General features: G+C 35.7%; 1 protein-coding gene across 1 annotated transcript in view; it reads right to left on the bottom strand.

The window, feature by feature from the left end:
• The window catches only part of NAF1 (nuclear assembly factor 1 ribonucleoprotein), a 43,604-nt gene that overhangs the window by 16,550 nt on the left and 2,777 nt on the right, over positions 1-24,277 (bottom strand). Inside the window, exons 2-4 of the mRNA XM_030312810.2 lie at positions 21,586-21,754; positions 6,174-6,267; positions 2,496-2,578 (exon numbers count right to left, since the gene is read on the bottom strand). Coding sequence (XP_030168670.1) covers positions 2,496-2,578; positions 6,174-6,267; positions 21,586-21,754 — 346 coding nt within the window. The remainder of the gene's footprint in view (positions 1-2,495; positions 2,579-6,173; positions 6,268-21,585; positions 21,755-24,277) is intronic.

Below are 24,277 nucleotides of genomic sequence, written 5' to 3'. Positions count from 1 at the left end.
TAGGGAAGGGGGAGGAGGTTTAAGGGAAATGCATCAGACAGACCAAATGGGTTGGAAACTCAATTTTATTCCTTTTTAACTTTGTGATCTTTAAGTAAGTGGGGATAATTTCACTTGCTTACAGAATTTCAATGAATTTTAAAAGATATACAGGGGTGCTGGGGTGGCTCAGTGGGCTGAACAACCGACTCTGACTCAGGTCATGATCTCACAGTTCGTGAGTTTGAGCTCTGCGCCAGGCTCTGCACTGACAGTGTGGAGCCTGCTTGGGATTCTTTGTCTCTCCTCTCTCTCTGTCCCTCCCCTACTCATGCTTTCTCTCTCTCAAAATAAATAAACTTAAAAGAAATAAAAATAAAAAAATATACAAAATATCACTGTGGCTCATTATTGTTGAAGGGCAGAGGAAAAAGAAAAGATATACAAAGGTTTGACATTGAAGGTAAAACTAATTTAGTGTCCAAATAAGATCTAAAACAGATTCAATTTCATTTTCTGATCAATGGTTTGATATTCCCAACTCTCCTCTCCCCTGCCATTATATTGGGGAATCATTTCAAAGTGCTTCCATTTATGATCAAATATTTTTTAAAGGCTTGTCACTTCTTGAATTTACAAAGCTCTCTATGTAAAATTTAGAAATAGATTTAATTTTTCCCTCTAGACTTATGTCACATAACTAAAGTTAGAGGCGTAAATGTTACATTTTTATCTGATACCTTTCAAATTCAAATGACAAAAGAGCTGAATATTAACATTAGTCACGATTATAGAATTAAAAATTCAAATGTAATGAGAGATATTAAGAAATGTGAATTTAGAGGCTTTTAACCGGCTTAGTGTTGGGTATTGTGAAATTAAAATTGTCTAAGCTAGCTATTTAGAGAAAAAGGTAACTGTCACAAAAATCATAAATAAAAGGAATCATGGAAATGATCATTTTCAACTCCCAGGCAGAAAATGAAGAAATTATGTTTCTGTTCCCTCTTCTCCTCTCCCTTCTTCTACATCTTTCTTGAGGACAGCGAGAAATGCTTTGCTTTTGCACCGGGCAGAATACTGGTCTCTCCTAAAGAAGTATATATGCCCAAGGGCACGGAGAGCAGCTCATGTCACAATCATCTACTCATTTCCCATCCCTTTTCTCTCTCAACCTTCTCTGAGGTACAGCCCCCAGCATATCTCTAACACCTCACAAAGGCACCAGCAGAACCCATACTTGAAAGAAAAGGACTGAGCTTAGGTATTTGAAAGACAAAAAAGTACAGCACCATCCTTTAAGCATTAAATCATCTTTCTTCCCCTCACTGACTTTCTCCAGCATTGCCAAAATAGATTAGCTCTAGACTCCAAGTAATTCTACCACTGATTGCTTTACAATCCTAAGTCACTCATTTCTCTTTGGTAAATTAGCCTGTCAACCTAATACATATATATATGATTTTATATATTATAAACTTAAATATACTTGCATTAAATATAAATATAAGTAGGTAGTATAAGGTGGTAGGATCCTGATAAAAACCTGAGCTCTTTCCAACTTGTGTTAGAATGGGATAGTAGGGAAATGGCAGAAAAAAGGGAAAATTACATGAATGATCCAATAATATAATTAAAAAGATATGCTTTTTTTCTGATTAGATATAAATTAATTGTCCTAGAACAAAAAAAGAAGCCAACTGTTGGCTACCTGGGGAAAACTAAACCCCAAAAAGCTACTTCTTATCTGTCTTCAACACAATACACAAAGAACTGTACTCTGTATGGTGCAAATGCTGAGGTGAATAAAGCTACCCCCACAGCCGAAAAAGGAACACTTGGTTGGTATTTATATTCTTGACTTTACATCCTTTGCTGACTGCTCAAAATTGCACAGACTTGGTAACATGTGAAGTCTTCCATATTAAAGATGGACATGCAGAGTTGTTCCATTCAAAGGATGTTAGAAGGGACTCAACTTTATGTTAAGTACTAAAGTACACATACTCATAATTTCCCAGAATGTGCTTACAGTGACACTTTACAGCTATTGCTGAAATCTTTTTCTACTTTTTCTTTTTTTCATCCTCAGATTCCACCAGAGGAAACCAAAGTCTAAAGTTTTGAGAGCCACCACTCAAAGGGACTCACAAACCAAAAAAAGGTTAACTACTACACTGTAGAAAGTTTCCTGCACTCAACTTTGAGTACTTGGAGATATTCAATATGTAGAACCACTGCCTCACAAAGTACCTGACAAACAGGAAAAAAATGTATTTTATATTTAATGATGCAAGCAGCAAAGAGTGATAAGCAGTATTAAACCAATATATCAACAGATAAGAAGCACTGACGAAAATCAAGAAAAAGTAAAACTTCAGAGCTCTAGATTGCTCACCTACTAAAATTAATAAATTCTTTCTTTTTAGGACAGATAGGGAAAGTCAGAAAAAACAATCAACAAAGAAACAGCATAATTTTCAAGATCTGATTTTTTTTTTTTTTTTTTAACAAACCTTTCCTGCTGCTTGTCGATCACTTTTAAAAATTACAGTCTCTTCATTAACCGGAGGTAGGTTAGTCATGGATTCAATTATTACTGAAAAATGAAACAGAGCAGATTATTTCAAGATTTAATTAGACAATAATGTAAAATTTAAGTAATAATTTTATTTAGCCTTTAATTCCAACATAATTTAAAATGAAATTTAAGATGAGATAATGTATCTGGTAACTATTCCTCTTACATCAACAAGCTATTTATTATCAAGTGATACAGGGAAATAGAGTCTACATATTTTTATTTAATACAGAAAGCTACAGTTCTAGGGTACCTGTGTGGGGCACCTGGGTGGCTCAGTCCATTAAGCATTCAACTCTTGCTATCTATTGGCTCAGGTTGTAACATTGTGGTCATGAGATTAAGCCCTGAGTCAGCATGGAACCTGCTTGAGATTCTCTCTACCTCTCTCTCTCTCTGCCCCTCTTCCACTCACACACGTGCATGCTCTCTCTCTCTCTCAAAGTAAATACACTTAAAACAAACACACACCAAAAAACAAAAAAACAAAAAAAAACCCCAAAAGCTACAATTCTAAAAAAAAAAAAAACAAAAAAAACCTAAAGTATAAAATCTCACAGAAAAGTTGTATCGCCCATTAAAAAGTCAATAAATTTAAGTCATGTACATTTTCTCAAGCAACTTTTATCCAAAAAAGTATAATCGCATTTACTCACAAAACTCTTATTTTAGGAAAAATCAGTCTTCTTTCTCATTGTAGAAATTCTTTTCTACAAAGAACTGAATACTTACTGTTTTATGAAAACGCTAAAGACTTCATAAAAGCATCTTGCTCAGAACAGATGAAGAATGATAGGACTCAACAGCAATTTTTATCACTCTCTTTCTCAAAAAGCAGTAGCATTAACCCACGAGTCTATCATAATCAATTCCTGTATATGACACAAATGTTAAACAACCAGTCTACCATACATAGCAAAGAGAAAAAACAAGCAGTAGGCTCTTAGAAAATTAGAGTAACAAGCAAGAATGCTTTGCCACATTACAGATGTCACGTCTACTTGAGAAACGAAATATAGTAATTGATTATTAAAATTCACTTCAAAAACTTCAATTGTATCAGTTACTACCTCTTTTAAAAACATTTTTTAATGTTTATTTATTATTTTGAGAGAGAGAGAGAGAGAGAGAGAGAGCGAGCATGAGCAGGGGAGGGGCAGAGAGAGTGGGGGAGACACAGTATCCGAAGCAGGCTCCAGGCTCTGAGCTGTCAGGACAGAGCCCCATGCAGGGCCTGAACCCACGGACTGTGAGATCATGAGCTGAGCAGTAGTGAGGGACACCTAACCAACTGAGCTACCCAGGCGTCCCCATCAGTTACTGCTTCTAAGTTCTGAACATACGTATAAGTCACAGATTATATATAGATCAACATTTTTTGAGTTAGATCTGTTTCTGGAATAAAGATGATGAGTAAGGATTGATAATGATAGTGAGCACTAAGAGAATTCATTTTCAATCATCTCTCTTCCCTAATCCCCTTCCCAAGAATCAAATTACATGAAAATAAAAGATCACCTAATCTAATACCTTCATTTCATAAAAGGATGAGAAAACAGAACTCAAGAGATTAACATTATCATAATGTTAATATTTTATAATCATAATCTGGCTAATTCCAGACCAAGTTATCACCAGAACCTAAAATCTTCCTGCAATATCACAACTACTGACCCTGTTTCCACAGCCTACAGAACTATTCTTTTTTTATTATGATTCTAGGTGGCAGTTGCAGGTCGTTGGGTACAAATCAACTTAAAGTTTATACCATACACTGATAAAGATGTTCAAAGGCTTTCAACAGTCAAATAGGTACTAGCATAAGATCCTTAATTTTATGATATCTCTCTACTTCTACCAAGGTGAATAATATCTAATTAGCCTCCTGTATTTTCCAAATTAAAACAGAGAGAGAGAGAGAGGAACAAACCAGCATAACTTGTAGAAGAACTGCAGAGTACAAAGCCAAATCCTCTCTTTTTCTCTTTGGGTTCTCATTTGAACTCATGTTATTTTTTGCTTAATGTACTAATACTTCATTTTCTCTTTTGTAATCTGGTCCAAATAATGTTAGATATTTTAGGCTCTCAAAAGAGAGGAGTATGTGATAATTTTGATACAATCTTTTTTCCCCGGCAGCTTGAGAATTTTCTTAGTCTATTAGGGCATGCTAGTCAAAACAGTATCTGTAAAGAGCATTATTCTGTGCTTATCAAATAGTTCACATTTTTTCTTGATAAACATTATGACCTAAATTTTTTCTATAAACATCAAGCCTAATAGATGCTCAACTCATACCATGTAAGCAAATAATTATTTATTTGACTTATTTATGTACATTCTTAAATGCCAAAGGATAACTCAAAAACCAGTAAATGTAAGGATTTTAGAATCAGGTAAATAGTTTTAATAATCATGATTTTTATAAAAAGGATGTTTCACTTTAATCAAAATTTTGATTAATAAATTGTAAAAGTACAAAATTATAAATGTATGAAGTTTTAAAAATATTGGTGTGGACACTGTTAGAAAAAGGTCAAAAGTCCAATTTCTATCACTGACTCATTATACAACTGATCATAAGGGCAAGTAAATTGGGTTGTCCTGTGTCCCTTAAGTCCTGTAAACTAAGGAGGCTGGTGGACAATCTAGGTCTTCCACCCATTTTAAGTATCTTTGACTTTGTCAACTCTGAGTTCTATTTTCAGGTGTATCTTACTATAAGACTTAATGTTAGCTACATTAACTTCAAGGCCTTTCATGTTCCTACCTCACATCCTAGGGCTAAAAGAAATCTGTAATATATAGTTCTCTTAACCAACAGCTTTAAATTTCATGCCATTAAATCACAGAGCTAATTTACATGTTTCTAAAATAAAAATCAAAGGCAGTAGGCAGAAAAATGTTCACTCCCCACCCAAAAGATACCTACATCCTAATCCCTGAACCTGTAAATATGTTTACATTAAAAAAAAAAAAAAAATCGCAGATGTGATTAAGGTTAAGAGCCTTGAGATGGGGAGATTATCCTGGATTATATGTGTAGGCCCAACCTAAGGAGTCCCGAAAAGCAGATAATCTTCTAAGGCTGTAGTCAGGGGAGATATGATGAAGGGAGAAGGGTCAGAGATAAGGCATATTATTGCCTTTGAAGATGAAGGGTGCCATGGGCCAAAGAATGCAGGCAGCCTCTAGAAGCTAAAAAAGACAAGAAAATGGATCCTCCCTAGAGCCCTGACAGAAACTCAGCCTTGACGAATCCTTTAATTTTAGCAGAGTGAGGCACATATCAAACTTCTGGCCTAGAGAACTGAAGAATAATAAATTTGTGTTGTGTAAAGTTACTAAATTTGTAGTAATTTAATAGTAGTAAAAAACGAAGATACCAAATCAAATTCTGGAGAAATGTCAGTAAAAGTAGACTTTAAATTTTTAAAAAGACAATGTATTTATTAGTAACCTATACAGGTAAAAACTGAATTTATCTATTCAAACTTAGTGACTATAAAATGAAGTATTATTACATATTTCACAGAAAATTCACTAGTCATAAATTCTTTGATGAACACATACCTGGATACAAAAAATTTGATTAATAAAATCATTTACATACCTAATTGCTCAATAATACTTGAAACCATCCCAAGAGGCTTTAATTCAATATCTTCAGGCAGGATAATAGTGAGTTCTTCAACAGAAGGTAGTTCCTATAATATAAAAAAGCACTGATCTTCCTCCAGCTTCACCAACTTAAAAAAAAAATGGGACATCATTTCTATTTAAAGTTTTATAAACATGTCTGACGATGTAATGTTAGGCACTCAAAACATCACTGTGATGTTATCCTTGTTAGTGTCTGGCAGTATTTCTCCCACCTCCAATATCTCCCCACATGAGTAATACAATAACATCTATAGCTTAATCCAGCTAGACAAAGAACACAGACAAAAGTACCTAGATTTTCCCACCAATCACACTTGAATGAGACAAAGAAAAGAAAAAAAAAGCTATCACTTTTAAGGAATGCATGATTTAAAAAATAGACAATTCACACAGTGAGTCCCAGAAAAATCATTCTATTGGTCACTACGACTTCTGCAACAGAAGTGTTCTCTCTCTTAGCCGTCTTAATTTGGTTAATCAATTTGATTGGGACTAAGCAGTTGAAGACAAGCAGCAATCTTTTCTGGGGCTTTGTGAAAGAGAGTAAACGTCTGGCCTCTTCAGGAAAAAATACAGAATTTCTAGGATACAGAATGTAGGCTCCAACCTGCAAAAGCGGTGACTGTGTTCCTGGAATCTTCTTTCCTTATGTTAAAAACTAAATTTCTTTACAATTCCTCTTTTTTGACCCTATCTCAGTTGCTATAGAAACTAGACGTTGAAGTAGAGATGAAGTTGAAGAGAAATTTAAGAATAAAGCTGACCTTAGGTTTTAAAGTAAATAAACAGAGCTTTCTATTTTTGACCTTTTCCAAAAGATCATAATTAACTTTTACAAGGAAGTTTTTCCCTTAAGAAGGCTTGAAAGTGTAAAGATCCTATGGATGGCATATCAGGAGTTAGTCTGGGAGGAAAAAGATAACTTCTGAAGAAATGTCAGAAAAGATGGGAAAACCTAAACAATACAGTATACTGCAGATGAATGTATCTTGGGTAATCATTTTCCTCTTCAGGGATCAAACAAGGTTTTTAACAAATCATATAACCAGAGTTGAAGTGTATAACTTGCTTCTATTTTCTGATCAAGAATTACTTAACGAAAAACCACACTAAAAGTCTCAACCAACTCAATGCTTAAGACTTAATCTCTGCAAGGTTAGTCTAGATGGTAGTAGAGGAAATGACTGTCTTATGTTAGAATTTTTCTGAGTTCTTTTAGGGAGAGGACAGCCACTGTTAATTTTTGCATATTAAACATGGAAAGTCTTTTCTTGTCAAGACCATGGTTTGAAAGTGGTCCATGTGTACATTAGAATAGAGAAGGGAGTACAGTTGGTAGAAATGATACAGAACACGTGACAAAGAACAGACCTGTTTAAGAAGTTCTTAGGTAAAGAAATCCCACACCCAGTTAAATACAAGAATGGAGAATTGTAACACTGGGAGACTGCAGACAAGAAGGCTTTACTGATATTTAAGAGAGGACAAATCACACTGATTTCTGCTTCTAGGAGTGGCACCTCTTAAAAATAGCAAATGGCATTTTCTAATGCAAAAGTGTAAATTTATTTTTTTTAAGTTTACTTACTTATTTTTTTTTGGGGGGGGGGGGCAGAAAGAAGGAGAGAGAATCCCAAGCAGGCTCCACGTTGTCAGTGCAGAGCCCAACACAGGGCTCGAGCTCACAAACTGTGAGATCATGACCTGAGCCAAAATCAAGAGTCAGACACTTAACTGACTAGGTCACCCAGGCAGCACACTAATACAGAAGTATAGTGATGAAATCTGAAATCTGCCCCACTGACTAACCAAACTATAGTTAAATCTAATACAAAAATTTTCATCACTTTTGGATTGTGATAAAGCCCACTGCTTAAATAAACTCAGGATCATGGAGGCAGAACAAAGAATAAGAAGTCTCCAAAAGAGAAAGCGCTGTTAGAGCTTTTGGAAAAACTTCTGAACTGAGGTAGACCACATGCCATTAACACTTAGGACACAAAAATCAATGTTATTCTCAAATAAATAAATGCTATTTGGCCACAAAATGAAAAGCTCCTTGTTTTTCATTTTCTATGAAGAGGAATAAAAATCTATGCAATATACAGTCATTATATTTTGGTATCGATCTATATTCTGATACTGTTTTGATTTCCTTTAACTTTAAAATATAAAATATATGTTCCCTTTTTTAAAAAAAGGAAAAAAACAGTACAGAAGGATTCAAAGCAAAAAGCAAAAATTCCCCAACCTTATTACCTTCAACCTCCCAATTCCTCTCCAAAGATGGCTGTTAACAGTCTTTTAAATACACTTACTATGCAGATATAAACTCTACATTTCTAACTTTAAAATATTTTACTTAAAATATCCAATTATGCAAGCTATCCTTTTTACCTATCATTTTGTACATCTTTCTACAACAAAACAAACACCTAATTTTTTAAACATTCTTACAGTATATCACTGTATAGATGGACTATAATTTAATACCAGTCACCTGATATATTTGCCACTTTTTAATTTTTATCATACCTAATGATACAATGAACTTTCACATATATCTTTGCATAACTCCTGTTATAAATTCCTGTAAGTAGAACTGCTAGATCCAAAGGTATAAACACTTTTCATTTTTTACTGATACTGTCAAATTTCTTTCCAAAAAGGTTTTGTCAGAGGCAGCTGGGTGGCTCAGTCAGTTAAGCGTCCAACTTTGGCTCAAGTCATGATCTCACAGTTCGTGGGTTCGAGCCCTGCAATGGGGTCCAGCTCTGGGCTGAGAGCTCAGAGCCAGGAGCCTGCTTCAGATTCTGTGTCTCCCTGTCTCTCTGCCCCTCCCCCCATTTGCACTACATTTCTGTCTCTGGGTGGGGGGGGGGGGGAGTCAAAAAGGTTCATCAATTAACAATTCCACAAATGATGAGAGATTTTCCCAGATTCTTGTAATCACTGAGAAGCAACCCTGAAACCTTGGCCAGTCTGAGAGGTCTACAATATAAAATACATCTTGCTTTAATTTGAATTTCTTCATTAATCAGGAAGACTATGCATCTTTACGTGTTTCCTGGCTCTCTGTTTATGAATTGTTTGTATATCTTATACACTTTTCTTTAAAATTTATCTTTTTATAAATTTATAAGAGCTTTGTATTAAAGAACATTTGCCCTTTATCAAATATGAAGAAAATATCCACTTCCTTACCTCCCAGAATGCATTTAAGTTGCTTAACAAACTTCAGCATTTTAATTTTTATGTAGTTAAATATATCAAGCTTTTCTTTCTTTGGCTTTTGACACTTGTGTCACAAAAAGAAAGACCTTCCCTATACCAAAATCGCTTTTTAAATTCACTGATATTTTCATTGCTTCTAATCTCATTTTTAAGATTTCAATTTGGTCCATTTATAATTTTACTTCTGTATAAAAGCAAAGCAAAGATTGGCTTTATCTTTATCCATATTACTGGCCAATTATTCCCATGTGTTATAGAACAATCCATCCTTTCCTCTACTGATTTGAAGAATAAATTTTAACATGTACTAAATGTACTTATATATTTGGGTTTTTTACTGAAATCTCCACTCAGTTCCACTGATTTATTTCAGTGTCAGTCCTAAACTATTTTAACAACTCTGCCTTTCGTTACATGTTTTAATATTTGGGAATAAGGCAAGTTCTTCTATTCACTTCATCCATATTTTTCCCCTTGGAAATTTTCCTAACTATTCTCAGGTTTATTTCACTACACAAACTTTAAAACCATTTTGTCATATATGAGTCTTGTTAGTAGTTATTAAAATCACGTTTAGAGTTGTCTTTTTAAGTCATAAATAGTCCTTAGGTTTATTTAAAGCGATCTTCTACCTTATTTGATATTATAAATTCCTAGTTATTTAGTATCTTTGCTATTATAAATGTATCTTTATCGGGTATTATTTGAACACAAAAAAGCATCATGCTGAAATTTATGTCCAATCACTTTCTTGTGTATTCACTATATTACCATATTAAATCCCTCTCCTTTTCAACATCATTACATCATGTTTTTAACTTTTCAAATAATATTGGTTGCTATTTCCAGAATATCAAGTGTCAAGCAACTGTAATGATAGAGGGCATGATGAATGAGTTTTTATTAGGAATGTTTTAATTTTTTTTTTCAACGTTTCTTTATTTTTGGGACAGAGAGACAGAGCATGAACGGGGGAGGGGCAGAGAGAGAGGGAGACACAGAATCAGAAACAGGCTCCAGGCTCTGAGCCGTCAGCCCAGAGCCCGACGCGGGGCTCAAACTCACGGACCGCGAGATTGTGACCTGGCTGATGTCGGACGCTTAACCGACTGCGCCACCCAGGCGCCCCAGGAATGTTTTAATGTTAAGCATAATGATGTGTCTTGACTGAAATTTCTTTTTAAAAAGGTTAAGAAAGTGACCATCTATTCCTATTTGTGTTTCTATTTGTGTGTGGATTTTTTTTTTTTTTAGATCAGACTGTTGAACTTTATCTAATGCCTTTTCATCATCATTTGAGATCATTATAACATAATTTACTATAAGTTCAGCAGGTCAGCTTCAACATCTGATGAAATCCTGATGTTCTCTAAGGATGTTTATGAGACACATCTAGCAGTGAGGATGACAGGGGAAGATATACAAAGCCAGAATATTTGTAGTGGGGCAGGAACTCACAACTGTGGTCAAAAGCAGAGTCTGAGAAGCTTCCTTAATTCCTGTTATCCTGTTTCCGAGCTATGTATTAACAGGACAAAACTGCCTACAAATGAGGAGGATTTCTAGTCCCATACAGAACCAAACTCAGGGAAAAAAACCCCGGAAGCACTGTTATCTGTGATCACCACCATACCTCTAGTTCTAGTTCAGTTATCCCAGTATCTTGTAACATAGGAATGTTTTCTAAGCATTCCTAAAAAAGGTCAATGAAGGCATTAAATTGCCTTTTAATAGTAAAAGACGTATTTAAGTGATATATGAAATCTCTCTCACAAATACTCTGCAGAACACAAGAAGTATATAACAAACTAAATATTGTGCATAAAATTTATAAGAAATAAGTGAAATCAGCCTAGTACAATTCCAGATTAAAAGCTTTATATGTTTGGGCGTTTACCTTTGAAAGTCCAGTGAAGTAAAGCAGTATATTTGCTTTGAACATGACAACATCTTGGGGACTGGATCAGAGAAGAAGAGATATTATATTTGTCCTTTTTAAACACATATGCTTTCCATAAAGATTTTTGTCAGGTTCAAAGAGACAGAACTTCAGAAGTTTCAAGAGGAAAGTTCCTTGGATTGCTATGTCAGACTGGGCAGTAGGAGATCTTGTCTTGATGTTTGGATGTCAAATTTACTTTCTCTTCCCTAACTATGAAATCTGAAATACCACCACACCAAGCCTAGTTACTCTTTATTAAATCACCCTGCTAATTTTCTTTTTTGTAGAACACTTTACTGTCTAACATCCCATGTGTTTATTACTTGCTTGAAGTCCACTCCCTTAACTAGACAATAAATACAACAACAAGCAGGACTTGGTCAGCCTTGCTGATTGCTGTGGCACCCCGAACAGTGGCTAGCACATAGTAGGTGCTTACTACATATTTCTTAAATGAAATGACTTACCTCATCAGTCTAAGTTAAACAAAACTCTCAGAAGAGGTCACAGTCTTTTTCAATCGGCAAAATCAAATAATGAAAATGTAATTCCCAGGAATCAAAAGAGAATCCTCAAGGAATGAAAGTAAGAAACACAGGCTTCTAAGGGAGCTTCGTTGCCCAGGACTGATGCATAGATACCTCAGGTTTGCAGCAGCAAACATCATTACAATTATTAGATTAACACCTGGCTGCCCGATAACACAGTCGCTGTTCGGCAGCTGTTCCTGGTAAGGTAACGAATAAATCTGCTCAGTCACATAATCTCCTTTAAAGAAATAAAAATCAATCATTTTGTTTTCTATGAGTGGGGAAAGGATACATTTGTCACAAAAAAAGAGGAAAAACACAGACACACTCCAATAAGGGGGAAAAAATAGCCAGAACACATATTGAAGGACACTACTGCTCTTGACAGTACACATAGGATATAAAGAATTAAAAGTAAAAGTCATACTGATAAACTAAAAAGCTGAAGGTAGAGGTGATGAGGGAAATCTGAGATAGAAAGACCTTCTCCATCACATAAGCAAAAATCAAGTGTACTGAAAATAAAAGACAAAAAGGCTATATACTGCAGGTAAGGAAGATTAAAGTATGAGCCTGGATTAACCTACAACCCTCATGGAAAGATGGATAAGTAGGTAAAAAGGCTTCTTTTATTCTGCTTATACAACACCAGACACTAACTACATTTGGCTATTTAAATTTAACTAAAACTGAATAAAATTTAAAATGCAGTCTTTAGTTGGACTAGCCACATTTCAAATGCTCAACAGCTACAGTATTTACACAGCACAGATATAGAACATTTCCCCCATTGCAGACAGGTCTACTGAACAGCACTGCTTTATGTTCTCAGACATCCAAAAAGCCCTCCACTACAAAACATACACCCAGGTAATAATAGTACCCATCTGTTTTCGGCCATCAATACAGATATAATTTTAAGGCCACATTACAACAGCATACACCATATTACTATTAAGCCTTAATGATAATCTGAATACTCTACCTGGGAAATGAAGATTTGTGATCAATCTCTATTTTTATGACTTTTACTTCCCAAAATTAAAAAGAAACTAAAACCTGTCTTGGATGTACAGTATCTGCAACCAGAGATAAATATCTATCCTACTGTTTAAATACAGTGAGTGTTATGTTTACTGACTCAAAATCAAAGAAGAGTAAAAATAGTTCTGGACATACTTATTCAAAACCTGTATTTGTAATAACAAAGAATAGGCAAGAAAAGAAAGAAAAATACTTCATTCACATCATCAGCAGAAGAAAAGGCCACATGGAAATAAAAATCCCTAGTCACATACCAGCATTTGGCAAATGAATGACGGGAATTCAATATACTAAGAAATTCAACCACTTATTTCCTACACAATCTACAGTTCCAAGTCAAAGTCTTTATTAAAAGACAATATGATGGTCCAAGCAAATACAATTTAAGAAAGCTTATTACATTATGATACAATCATCTATCACCAAGACAAAATATGCTACATTATTCAGAAACCAAATAACCAAAGTTCAAATGATCAAATTCTAATATTGCTACATATGCATTTCTACACAAACACTAAAAATACAGCAGACTGGAATCACATCTGTTACTAGTTCTGAATCTGCTTCCCCCTACTTAAATACTACCCTCAGGCAAATCACTTTCTGGGAACCAGTTTTCTTATTCTAAAGATGATTTTTTTTTTTGTTTTATTTATTGTATTTATTTATTTGAGAGATAGAGAGAGAGAAAGAGAGAGAGACAGAGAGGGGCTGAGAGAGGAAGAGAGAACCCTAAGGCAGGCTCCACGCTGTCAGTATGGAGCTTGACATGGTGGCTCAAATTCATGAACTGTGAGATCATGACCTGAGCCAAAATCAAGAGCCAAACTTTTAACCAACTGAGCCACCCAGGCGTCCTGGTTTTCTTATTCTAAATAGTGAGAAAAGTGAGCAAAAGTTCTGAATATTTCACACAAATGGCTAATAATGCAATTTAAAAAATGTTTAACTGCATGTAATCAAAAAGACAGCACAGTAAGATAGAAATTATATAACAGCCTCAAACACAATTACTGTAATTCTGGATAATAGATACCCATAACCACAGCATTAAAGAAATACATGGCCCTAACTACACTTCTGAAATATCCGTGAAAGAGCAATTATTGTTCGTGTTACAAGCTTATTGTATTCTGATTCTTGAACATCTGTATGGCCTACAAGGTTGTTCAATTAAGCACAATATTCAAATGAGCACCATAGAACATTAAAAATCCATCCTATTAAACTGTAGATACACTAGTCAAAGACTTCCATCGCAAAATTGGAAGGAGCTAATGGGTCAAATATGGCCCTCTGAGAAGATGACATTTGTACGTTACAATGATCTTGAATTCTCTATTTCTTTAAGACTTATGGGGCAAGAAAAAAAATTAGTAAAAGAAAAAAAAAGAGAGAGAGATCAGTAATTTATGATTTTCTGAGGCAAAATTATCTAAAGAACCCTGATTTGGATTTTCATTCACAAATCTACAAAAAGGGCAGCAGAGGGTAATAGAAAAGGAATCAAACATTCCAAATGGCAACTAATCCTTTCTGGTGCAGACTGGGGAGAATTTTTAAAAGTGAGGAAAGTGGAATAAAATTATCTGGCCACTTTCCTCAGATTACTCAAGAATACAGGACATGCATGTGGCAGCCAATTACCTGATGCTATTAGGTGAGCCTTCACTTTTCAGATATGGTTGGAAAGTAGGATCCAATCCCTGGAGTACTGAGAGCCATGAATGGAATTTTTTTTTTCCCTATAGCTGGTAAAACATATTGGAAAAAAGAATGGATTAGGTCTGTACACTGTGTGGTAACTATGACCACATATAACATTTAGTAGTAGTCTAATTCATCAACTTTACAAAAAGTACTTTTACAATGTTCCATGGGACTCAGCTTTTTCTTTAGCTATCTCTCACCAGTACACATTAATTGCCATCATGAATTACTCTATTGTACATGACACTAAATTTAAGATTGAGACTAGCCCATTAAATATTTTCACCTAAAAAATGAGTCAACACTTCTTTGCAGTGTCTTTATATTTTTCTTTTTAAATAAATACAATGTTCTTATCCTGTTTTTCTCTAAAATTACTGTCAGAAACAAAGTTCCTAGTATCTCCAAAAGTTCACTCACATAAACATTAAAGATCTCAATACGAAAAAATCTTTAGCAATAAATATAACTCTAAGCATTCTTTTGTTAACTGAGTCCGTATTTCATCAAATAAGACACTGACCTTATATATCACAAAGATAAAGCACTGTCCAAAAAATTTTTAAATGTCATCAATTATTAGTCCCAAATTTTAAAATGTTAACAAATGAAAAAGTGCCCATTTTAGAACTGACGACATTAGCTGTATGGATGATGAATGAATGAATGAATGAATGAATGAATGAAGAAACACTCTCTGAGCCCCTACTAGTAACCAACACTGGGAATACAACTGCCAAGCAACACCCTGGATCTATTCAGTGGGAAAGTTCATATTCTCTTCACCTGTCACCTTTCCATACCTATCTTACCTTGTAATTTAAGATCAAGTCAGGATGACTTCCTTGACCCCTGCAGTGCAAGTTATCTGCCCTTACAGAAAATCCCACAGCTTTTTAAGGCTAGTAGCATTCATCAGGCATCCAATCATTAACTTTCTGGTGTCACTCTCTAACTAGATTCCCCTTTAACAGACATTTGTCTTTATCCTCTAAAGCAATCAGAACTTACTTATTAAAATCTACTGAGGAATTGGAGAATGTAACAAATGGAATGTTTCTGTGTAATAATAACCATATGGTATACTCACAGAACATATATGGTTACTCTAATGGATAAAACACTATTTATTTGAAGTTTAAGGGATCATTTCTACTTGCTATAAGCTTTACTAAAATAATTTTGTATAACGAAGCATGAAATTTTAATTTTTAAAAAAAATCTGAGCACTATTTTTAAAGAGTACCACATATTAATTTAAAAATATCTCCTCTTAAGTACATAAGCCATTTCTTAAATATCAAACATTCCAAAAAGAATGTTAGAAGTGTCATCAGTATTCTATGATACAATGAATGCAGTAATTTCAAATGTACCTAGAGTCATAAAAAGCTAAAGTTGAAAGAAGCCTTCATTTAAGGCAAAACTTATAAAGCAAGGTAGGCCTCAAAAACAACATATTCTGTCTATGATTTTTAAGTGAAGACCAAGGTGCAATACAGTTTCATAGATGGTGGGAGATCAACAGGCATGAAATAATCGGATGTAAGTAACTTCTGACCACTTGAGGTGGTCCAGATAGTCTCCATACCCGTATGTTAGGATGTTTTAGGATATGCATCTGCACTGCCAAAATCAGAAAGAAAATATAGTGTACTCAACCTAACCACAAAATGCATTTGTTTTACAATATAACATAGGCAGTCTCTAAATTATGAAGGTATCAAAAATTGCCTAAAGCATTAAAGTTTTTTCTTGGTCATGTTATATTATGTGTATAAATACATACTATTATGCCTACTACAGCATTATCTATTTTTTATCCCCATAAGCACTGTAACCATAACTTTTGAATGTAAAGTAAAACCCTTCAGGTTTTCAGAAGAGAAAATAATAATAATGCCTATTATTTCTGATTAATTTCTGATTAAGATTTTGAAATGTCACAATCCCTTAAAACGTTTTTACAACTCTAAATTTTTAATTACATCTGATTTATTTGAATAAACAGTTCAGGGCATAAACTGCTGAGAAAGTTTTTCAAAAAGGACCTAATTTTCCAATTCACTGAAACACTGAATAAACTCAATGTGGTCTAATGTAGTTTCAAAGCTGTAATATCTACGCTGCTTTACATTTACTGTGGAGGTTAAATATACACCTTCTCAGCATTAAAGAGGAATATATGATAAAAGAATAATTCCACTTGGCTAAATTTAACAGCATATATTACATAATTGTGACATTATAAATAGAGCCATCTAAGATTACCCTCCTTTTCAATGCCTCTATGGTATGGCTAACCATTCCCTCTTTTTTTCCTCTTCTCTTCACCCCTCCTTTTTTTAAATCAAGTTATAACCATATCTTGTGATCCAAAGGGATTACTGCAACACTCTAAGGTTAATTCTAAAAGAACAATCTTGAGGTTACTTCACTATCTCCCATATACTTACAATTAAAGACCTGCAATAGTTAGTAGTTAGATCACCAGGACCTAACTTTCCAACAATAGAAAAGATTTAAAAAGCTAGATCCAGGGAGGCAACATTCCTGCCTGACAGACTAACTGAAGGTAAAAATGATGCTCAGCATGCCTCAATGGCAGTAGAAACAGCCTAGAATATGAGACATGTTATAAAGAGGTAAGACGGGGAAAACTGGGATAAATTGGGCATGTCTATGTTCTAGAGATCTCTAACATCCAGCAGAAACTCTCTAATGGATAGAACTGCTTGGTCGATTTTAACTTATGTGTACCTTTTAGCAAAGACAACATGAATAGTAGGTCTCATTAATTTTCTTCAGCATTTCATTATGAAATTAAATTAAATAGACTACATAGATGAAACAGTTATATGCACAATCCCTGCTAAAAGGATATATCAGTATGATCTGAAAAAGATGGTACATTTGATACTGGCTAGAGCTAGTTGTCAAGAGGGGATAGTTCCCAGAAAAGCAGACTGTCATTTTCAAAAAAAATAAATAGGGGCGCCTGGGTGGCGCAGTCGGTTAAGCGTCCGACTTCAGCCAGGTCACGATCTCGCGGTCCGTGAGTTCGAGCCCCGCGTCGGGCTCTGGGCTGATGGCTCGGAGCCTGGAGCTTGTTTCCGATTCTGTGTCTCCCTCTCTCTCTGCCCCTCCCCCGTTCATGCTCTGTCTCTCTCTGTCCCAAAAATAAATAAACGTTGAAAAAAAATAAATAAATAAATAAATAAATAAATAAACTTATTCATTTTTACTTATTTTGTTTTTACTTAAACAAAATCACACACACACAAAAACAAATCTAATAAGCTAAATAATAGGACTGTCCCAAAGTCAGCAAAGAAATATAGCACTAACTGTCTGGTTTGTCAAGGGGAAGATGACAGAAGATACTAGATAGAGAGCCAGGGTCACAATCTATGTGGGAGCTAGAATTAAAAAGATGAATCTACAGGTAAACAGAAGAAGTCAGGAAGTAAAGAAAGAATAAAATGACACTCAGAGAACTAGGAGAATATCCAAGAGGCCTATAAAAGAAACAGCATGACCATCCTCAATAGCTGCCTAGTTCCCAATGGCTTTCCTCCCCAAGTAAGTTTACAATACATCTCCCTTCTCGAGGTAATTGGAGAGCCTCTGCTACTCAAAACCACAAGAGTCCAACATAAGTCACGTGTGATAACCTCTTCCAAGTATTTCCCTTTTATTCTCTAATACAGTAACTGTTATTACTGACTAAATAGCATCCTTTTCCGAAATGGATAGAAGCCTCCCTTTCCTATGACAGAGAACCCATTCCTTGTGGTTTGCATGGCTTGGTGTTAACCACACAACCCTCACCCTCCTCAAAATACACACACATTCACACTCCCTTTCTGTAAACTGGCTCGTACATGCTCCCACCTTCACACATGCCCATGTACTTTCTCTAAAGCACTTACTCTCCTACATACTTTCCCACATAAACAGGAGTGACTGTGACTAATGCTCAAGCAATCCGAAGACACATTCCACTAGCCTCAATGATGTGTTCAGGGCTGTGTACCAGGCCCCAGGTAAACCAGTATTAAGTCCTTCACAAGACTCGCATAAAGGAATATCAATGGCCAAACTGCCAGGTCTATGGAGAAAAACCTACTGATCAACAGAGAAAAAGGCAGAGTCCTAAAGATACGCAGTATGTGTAACCATACCATCCTTGCTCATCAGGGCCAAGTCATTCTTCTCCCTTGAACTTGAGAGCTGAAGTCCTGAAGGAGTCCTAATATATACTCTTTCACAGCCCTAAGTCAAAGATTTATGGCAGACCAAGGAACTCGTTCCTCCACTCAACTCTAGTAGCAGTAGTCTAAAGGATTAGGAATTTCCAATAAATTGACTTCCTAATCATGTAAATATAAAATAAAGTGAAAAGCTACTCAAGAATCCAAAGTTGAAAAGTAAAGACTATAATTGCTTCTTCCATCCTTCCCAAAGATCCCTCAACACTGGCACAAAAGGGAACAGACTGGCCCACCGTTCAAGTTTCAAAAGCTAACATACCTTCCCAGCAAACCTGTAATTTTCTGATACTAACCAAACATACTTTCACAATTCAATAGCACTTCCAAAATTATATTTGTCTCTGCTTTATTTACTGTCTGTCTCTCTCCACCAAGCACTATGAGAGCAGAAGCTGGAGGGTTTTGTTTATAGCACTTAGTATATGACAGGTGTGCTAGAATAGTTTAAGAATGAATGAATGTGAAATGCCAGTTCCCTTACTCATTCTACAATCATATATTACTCTTGACTGACAACTCATTATCTATCAAGCACCCTACCTGATACTATGGAAGCTACACAAGATGAGATATGAACTCAGCCTTCCAGAAGGTAGTTCCTGACCTCTGTGTAAACATGGATCCTTTTGGTTTTCTGATGAAAATATGAGCACAATATACCAAGAAAAATACTTAAACATATAGACTAAAATTTTGCATTAAATTTCAAGAGATTCACAAGGTAAAATTCCAGGTATAGTAAGATAAATTTTAAAAATGATATACAGGGGCACCTGGGTGGCTCAGTTGGTCAAGTGTCCAACTTCAGCTCAGGTCATGATCTTGCAGTCTGTGAGTTTGAGTCCCACATTGGGCTCTGTGCTGACAGCTCAGAGCCTGGAGCCTGCTTCAGGGTGAGCCTGCCCCTCCCCCACTCATGTTCTGTCTCTGTCTCTCAAAAATGAGTAAATTAAAAAAAATTTTTTAAATGATATATATACAGGAGTACTGCAGTCCTTTATTTGTTGATCTGAGAAAACTTAGAAAGGTGACCAAAATACAAGAGAAAGACCAAAGAAGTCTCCCAGTATTTTCAGAAAACAGTCATAAATTGGGAGAGCCTGTGCATAAAAAGGCCAGGAAGGGATATCAATGTCTGTAGTTTGATGAAGCTGCATAAAAATCCAAGCGGTTTTCAATACATAAAGCATAAGATAGGATATTTCTCACTACAAGTAGAGAAAAAGAAATAATATTGGTAGGTCATAAAAAGGTGCCCAATTACCTCCAGGCTTTTAAAATGTTTTCAAAACTAAAAATTAAAAAATTAAATGCTTTCAAACCTTGCACTAAAATGTTTCATTGATTTAAGTTATTACATAATAACTGTAATTAGTGATCATTAAATTTTTAAAAAACATTAGCAATAAGTAAAGTGCATATGGGTATAGAGAGAATAAACATGGGGCAATATAGCCTATATTCTGAAATTCTGAGGAGATATTTCTATTGGATCATGAGGTTTCAACCAAACTATCACCATCCTTCTAGGAACGGTTTACAGTTTAAGAGGAAATAACCACACGAGACTACTTTACAAACCAATCAGGTGCCAATAAATACCATCCTGTAATGAACAAGTTTTCTCCATCTGCAACAATAAAATGTTCCCAAACCTCAAGTAAATAGGGGTCCTAAGAAACTCTACCCATCTAATTTCACTTTCTACTCCTCTAAATGCAATCAATTAAAAAGATTTCAAGGGTGCCTTGGTGGCTCAGTCAGTTAAGTGTCCAAGTCTTGATTTCAACTCAGGTTATGATCTCATGGTTTGTGAGAATGAGCCCCACATTGGGCTCTGCACTGAGTGTGGAGCCTGTCTGGGATTCTCTCTCTCCTGCTCTCTCTGCCCCTCCCCCCACCTGTGTTTGCTCACTTGGGCATGCACACTCTTGCTCTCTCAAAAGTAAATAAACATTTAAAAATAAATAAATTAATAAAAAGATTTCAATTATGGGGCACCTGGGTGGCTCAGTCGGTTAAATGCCTGACTTCAGCTCAGGCTGAAGATCAGGTCATGATCCCATGGTTCATGAGTTTGAGCCCCACATCCGGCTAGCTTAAAGTTGACATTGCAGAGGTTGCCTGGGATTTTCCGTCTCCCTCTCTCTGCCTCTCCCCTCACTCTCTCTCTCTCGGAATAAATACATAAACTTTAAAAAAAAAAAAAAAAGATTTCAATTACTATTGGACAAAATTTTCTGACATGTGGACAAACACACACACACACACACACACGCACGCACGCACACATCACCAAGGTTGTAAATCCACATATGAAATCTTTTCTAAGAAAATTTAAAAAAAGTAGCAAACTAAAGTTGATGCCCAGCATGAACAATTTTCAAACTTTAGAGTTAGAAGCAACCTTAGAAACCTTAGCAACCAGATCAATCCTTGCTTTTATGTTAAGAAAAAAAACAAAAACAAAACAAAAAAACAAGGCATAGCAAAAGTCTGCCCAATAACAGGTTGAGAAGTCTTCAAATTTATGGAGGCAGATACAGGCCAAATGAGACCAGAATTAGTACCGTAACATCTTTTATAACATGCAAATTAAGTTTAAGAACAAACAGAAGTACTTACGTTAAGGAGTAACTCATCTTTTGTTTTAAGAGGGAAATTCTTATTTTCCTTCTCAACTTGTAAATCATCTTCTCCATCTGACAGCAGTGGAGGAAGTGACAGACGAGAGGACGATGATGAGGAAGATGATGAGGATGAGGAGGAGCTTGAACTATCTGAATCTGTGTCACTGTAGGGGAGAAAAAGTTGAAAACTTAGTAAAGCAGTAGTAAAACAGTACTAAATTACAAGTGTTCAACTAGGAAATACCTACTTTACTATGTATTTACTGTTGCTGATATAATTCAAAAGCTAGCATCTCGAAATTGACTATGATTTTTGGAAAGCAGTCTTTAATCCATTGGTAACATTTGCAAAACCTCTGCTATAACCCAAAACCTTTTTATTAAAATAGTCTCACACATGGGGCGCCTGGGTGGCGCAGTCGGTTAAGCCTCCGACTTCAGCCAGGTCACGATCTCGCGGTCCGTGAGTTCGAGCCCCACGTCAGGCTCTGGGCTGATGGCTCAGAGCCTGGAGCCTGTTTCTGATTCTGTGTCTCCCTCTCTCTCTGCCCCTCCCCCGTTCATGCTCTGTCTCTCTCTGTTCCAAAAATAAATAAACGTTGAAAAAAAAAATTTAAAAAAAAATAGTCTCACACATCATACATTTGTCTTAATGTAATTATGCATGTGACAAATCACTCACAAAAGAAATCTCTGAACAAGAGACCTTTCTTACTACTCAATGACCAGAAGATCACTTAATTGCCAATAAAATGTTCAGTTTCATGCAACTTGGGAAATTCCTGAAAATTACCAATCATGCTGACCACTCAACTCTCTAAAAACTCCCTTTGCCCTTGATTTCCACAGCAATTACCAGTAACCCTCTAGTTTAAATTGTTTGCTGATTATGTCCCTCAGCACATTTTATGTTTTTAAAAGTCCATCCTCATTTCTTCTTCTTTGTCCTCTTCCCATGGATAACCTCATCCATTCCAATGATTTCAATCATCACTCCTGTATAGATAACTTTTAAATCATCAGCTTTGATACTGAAAATTCTAGGCTCCACCCCTTATCTCTGGCTGTACACTGGCCACTTCTGTATGAATAACCTACACTTACTTCATACTAGCAACAAGTTTAAAAAAAAAAACATTCTCCCTATTAAACCTGCTTCTCTCCTTGAGCTACTATTTTATTTCATTGCTTACTCTTCAATCCAGTCACTATAAGTAGAAAAGTTGGAATCATTTTGAGCTAATGCAATCTCACAGTGATAAAATACTATCTTCATTCAGATGGCAAACTTCACTCCTACTCCACTTCTCACTCCCATTTCCACTGTCACTATGACCATATTTGGGGGAGGTCCTCATTTCTCACCTATCTTTCTGTAATAACTGTATAACTGGCGTTAACACTAGCAGTCTCTTTCCACTACAGTCAACCCTTCCTTCTACTGCTGTTAACTTTCACCCTTTCATGACCTTCCCTCCTAATTAGTTCACACTTGCTTAAAAAAAAAAAAAACCATCCATGATTGGACATCAGATCTTAGGGAATTATTAATTTTGTTATGTGTGGTAATTGTGATTATGTAAGAAAATGTCCCCTTAGAAAATGCATGCTGAAACATTCAGGGAGAAAGTGTCATAATACCTATAAATGACTTTAAAATGGCTCATTAATGGGGCACCTGGGTGACTCAGTCGGTTAAGCATCTCTTGATTTCGGCTCAGGTCGTGATCTCATGGTTGGTGAAATGGAGCCCTGTGTTAGGCTCTGCCCTGACAGTGCAGAGCCTGCTTGGGATTCTCTCCTCCTCTCTCTCAAAATAAATAAAGATTTAAAAAAATAAAATGGCTCTGAAACTAACTTCTGAAATGTTAATAAGCATTAAATCAAGATGACAGCTGTGTGTTTGTACCATTCTTTCCATTTCTTTATTAAGAAAACACTAAACAGAGAAAACCTTTAAAACTTTCTCCATAAATCTATGCTGGGTGCAAGACACAGGCCATGCTCCTAGTGTATTTCAGAGCCCTCTGCAATCAGGTTCCTGATAACCTTTACAATCCCATCTCCTGCCACTTCTCTAGCACAGAAGCATATAAAGCTTCCCAAATTCCCTTATTTTCACACCTCATGCCATTATTTGTGCTATTTGACTGGAATGTCCCCAGGGCAGAAAAATTCCATTCTTCTTTATAGGCTCAACTCAAATATTACCTCCTCTGAAGCCACCCCCTACCCACCAAAGGTACACTTATTTCTTTGTCTAGCACAGCGTTTTTTTTTCAAACTGCCTACTACAGCCAGTCCATACTATTCCATAATTCATTGAAAAACAATGGACTATTAAGTGCTTAAAATTAAGACATTAGTTCTGGCAAGTATGGTCTTTCCTTCTGTTACCAGTGAACTCCTTCCCACTACTACTATTATCAGGAATCTTCCCCTCTATCCCTGATCATTCCCATCAGCATATCAAAACTCTACACTACCTCTGTTGAATTCCTCCAGCTATGGCCTCATTTCTCCCCTTAAAGTTTCTTGACACGGTTGTTGTTAACACATGCTGTCTCTGCTCCTTTTCTTCCCATTCAGTCTTTACCCCAAAATGGCTTCCATCACCACCACTCCTTGACAAGATCACCAACATTCCCCATGTTGTCAAGTCCAGTGGACATGTTTCTGTCATCTTA

Source organism: Lynx canadensis, chromosome B1 (genome assembly GCF_007474595.2).
Source record: "Lynx canadensis isolate LIC74 chromosome B1, mLynCan4.pri.v2, whole genome shotgun sequence".
Classification (NCBI taxonomy): Eukaryota; Metazoa; Chordata; class Mammalia; order Carnivora; family Felidae; genus Lynx; species Lynx canadensis.
This window is presented reverse-complemented; position numbering and strand designations above follow the sequence as displayed.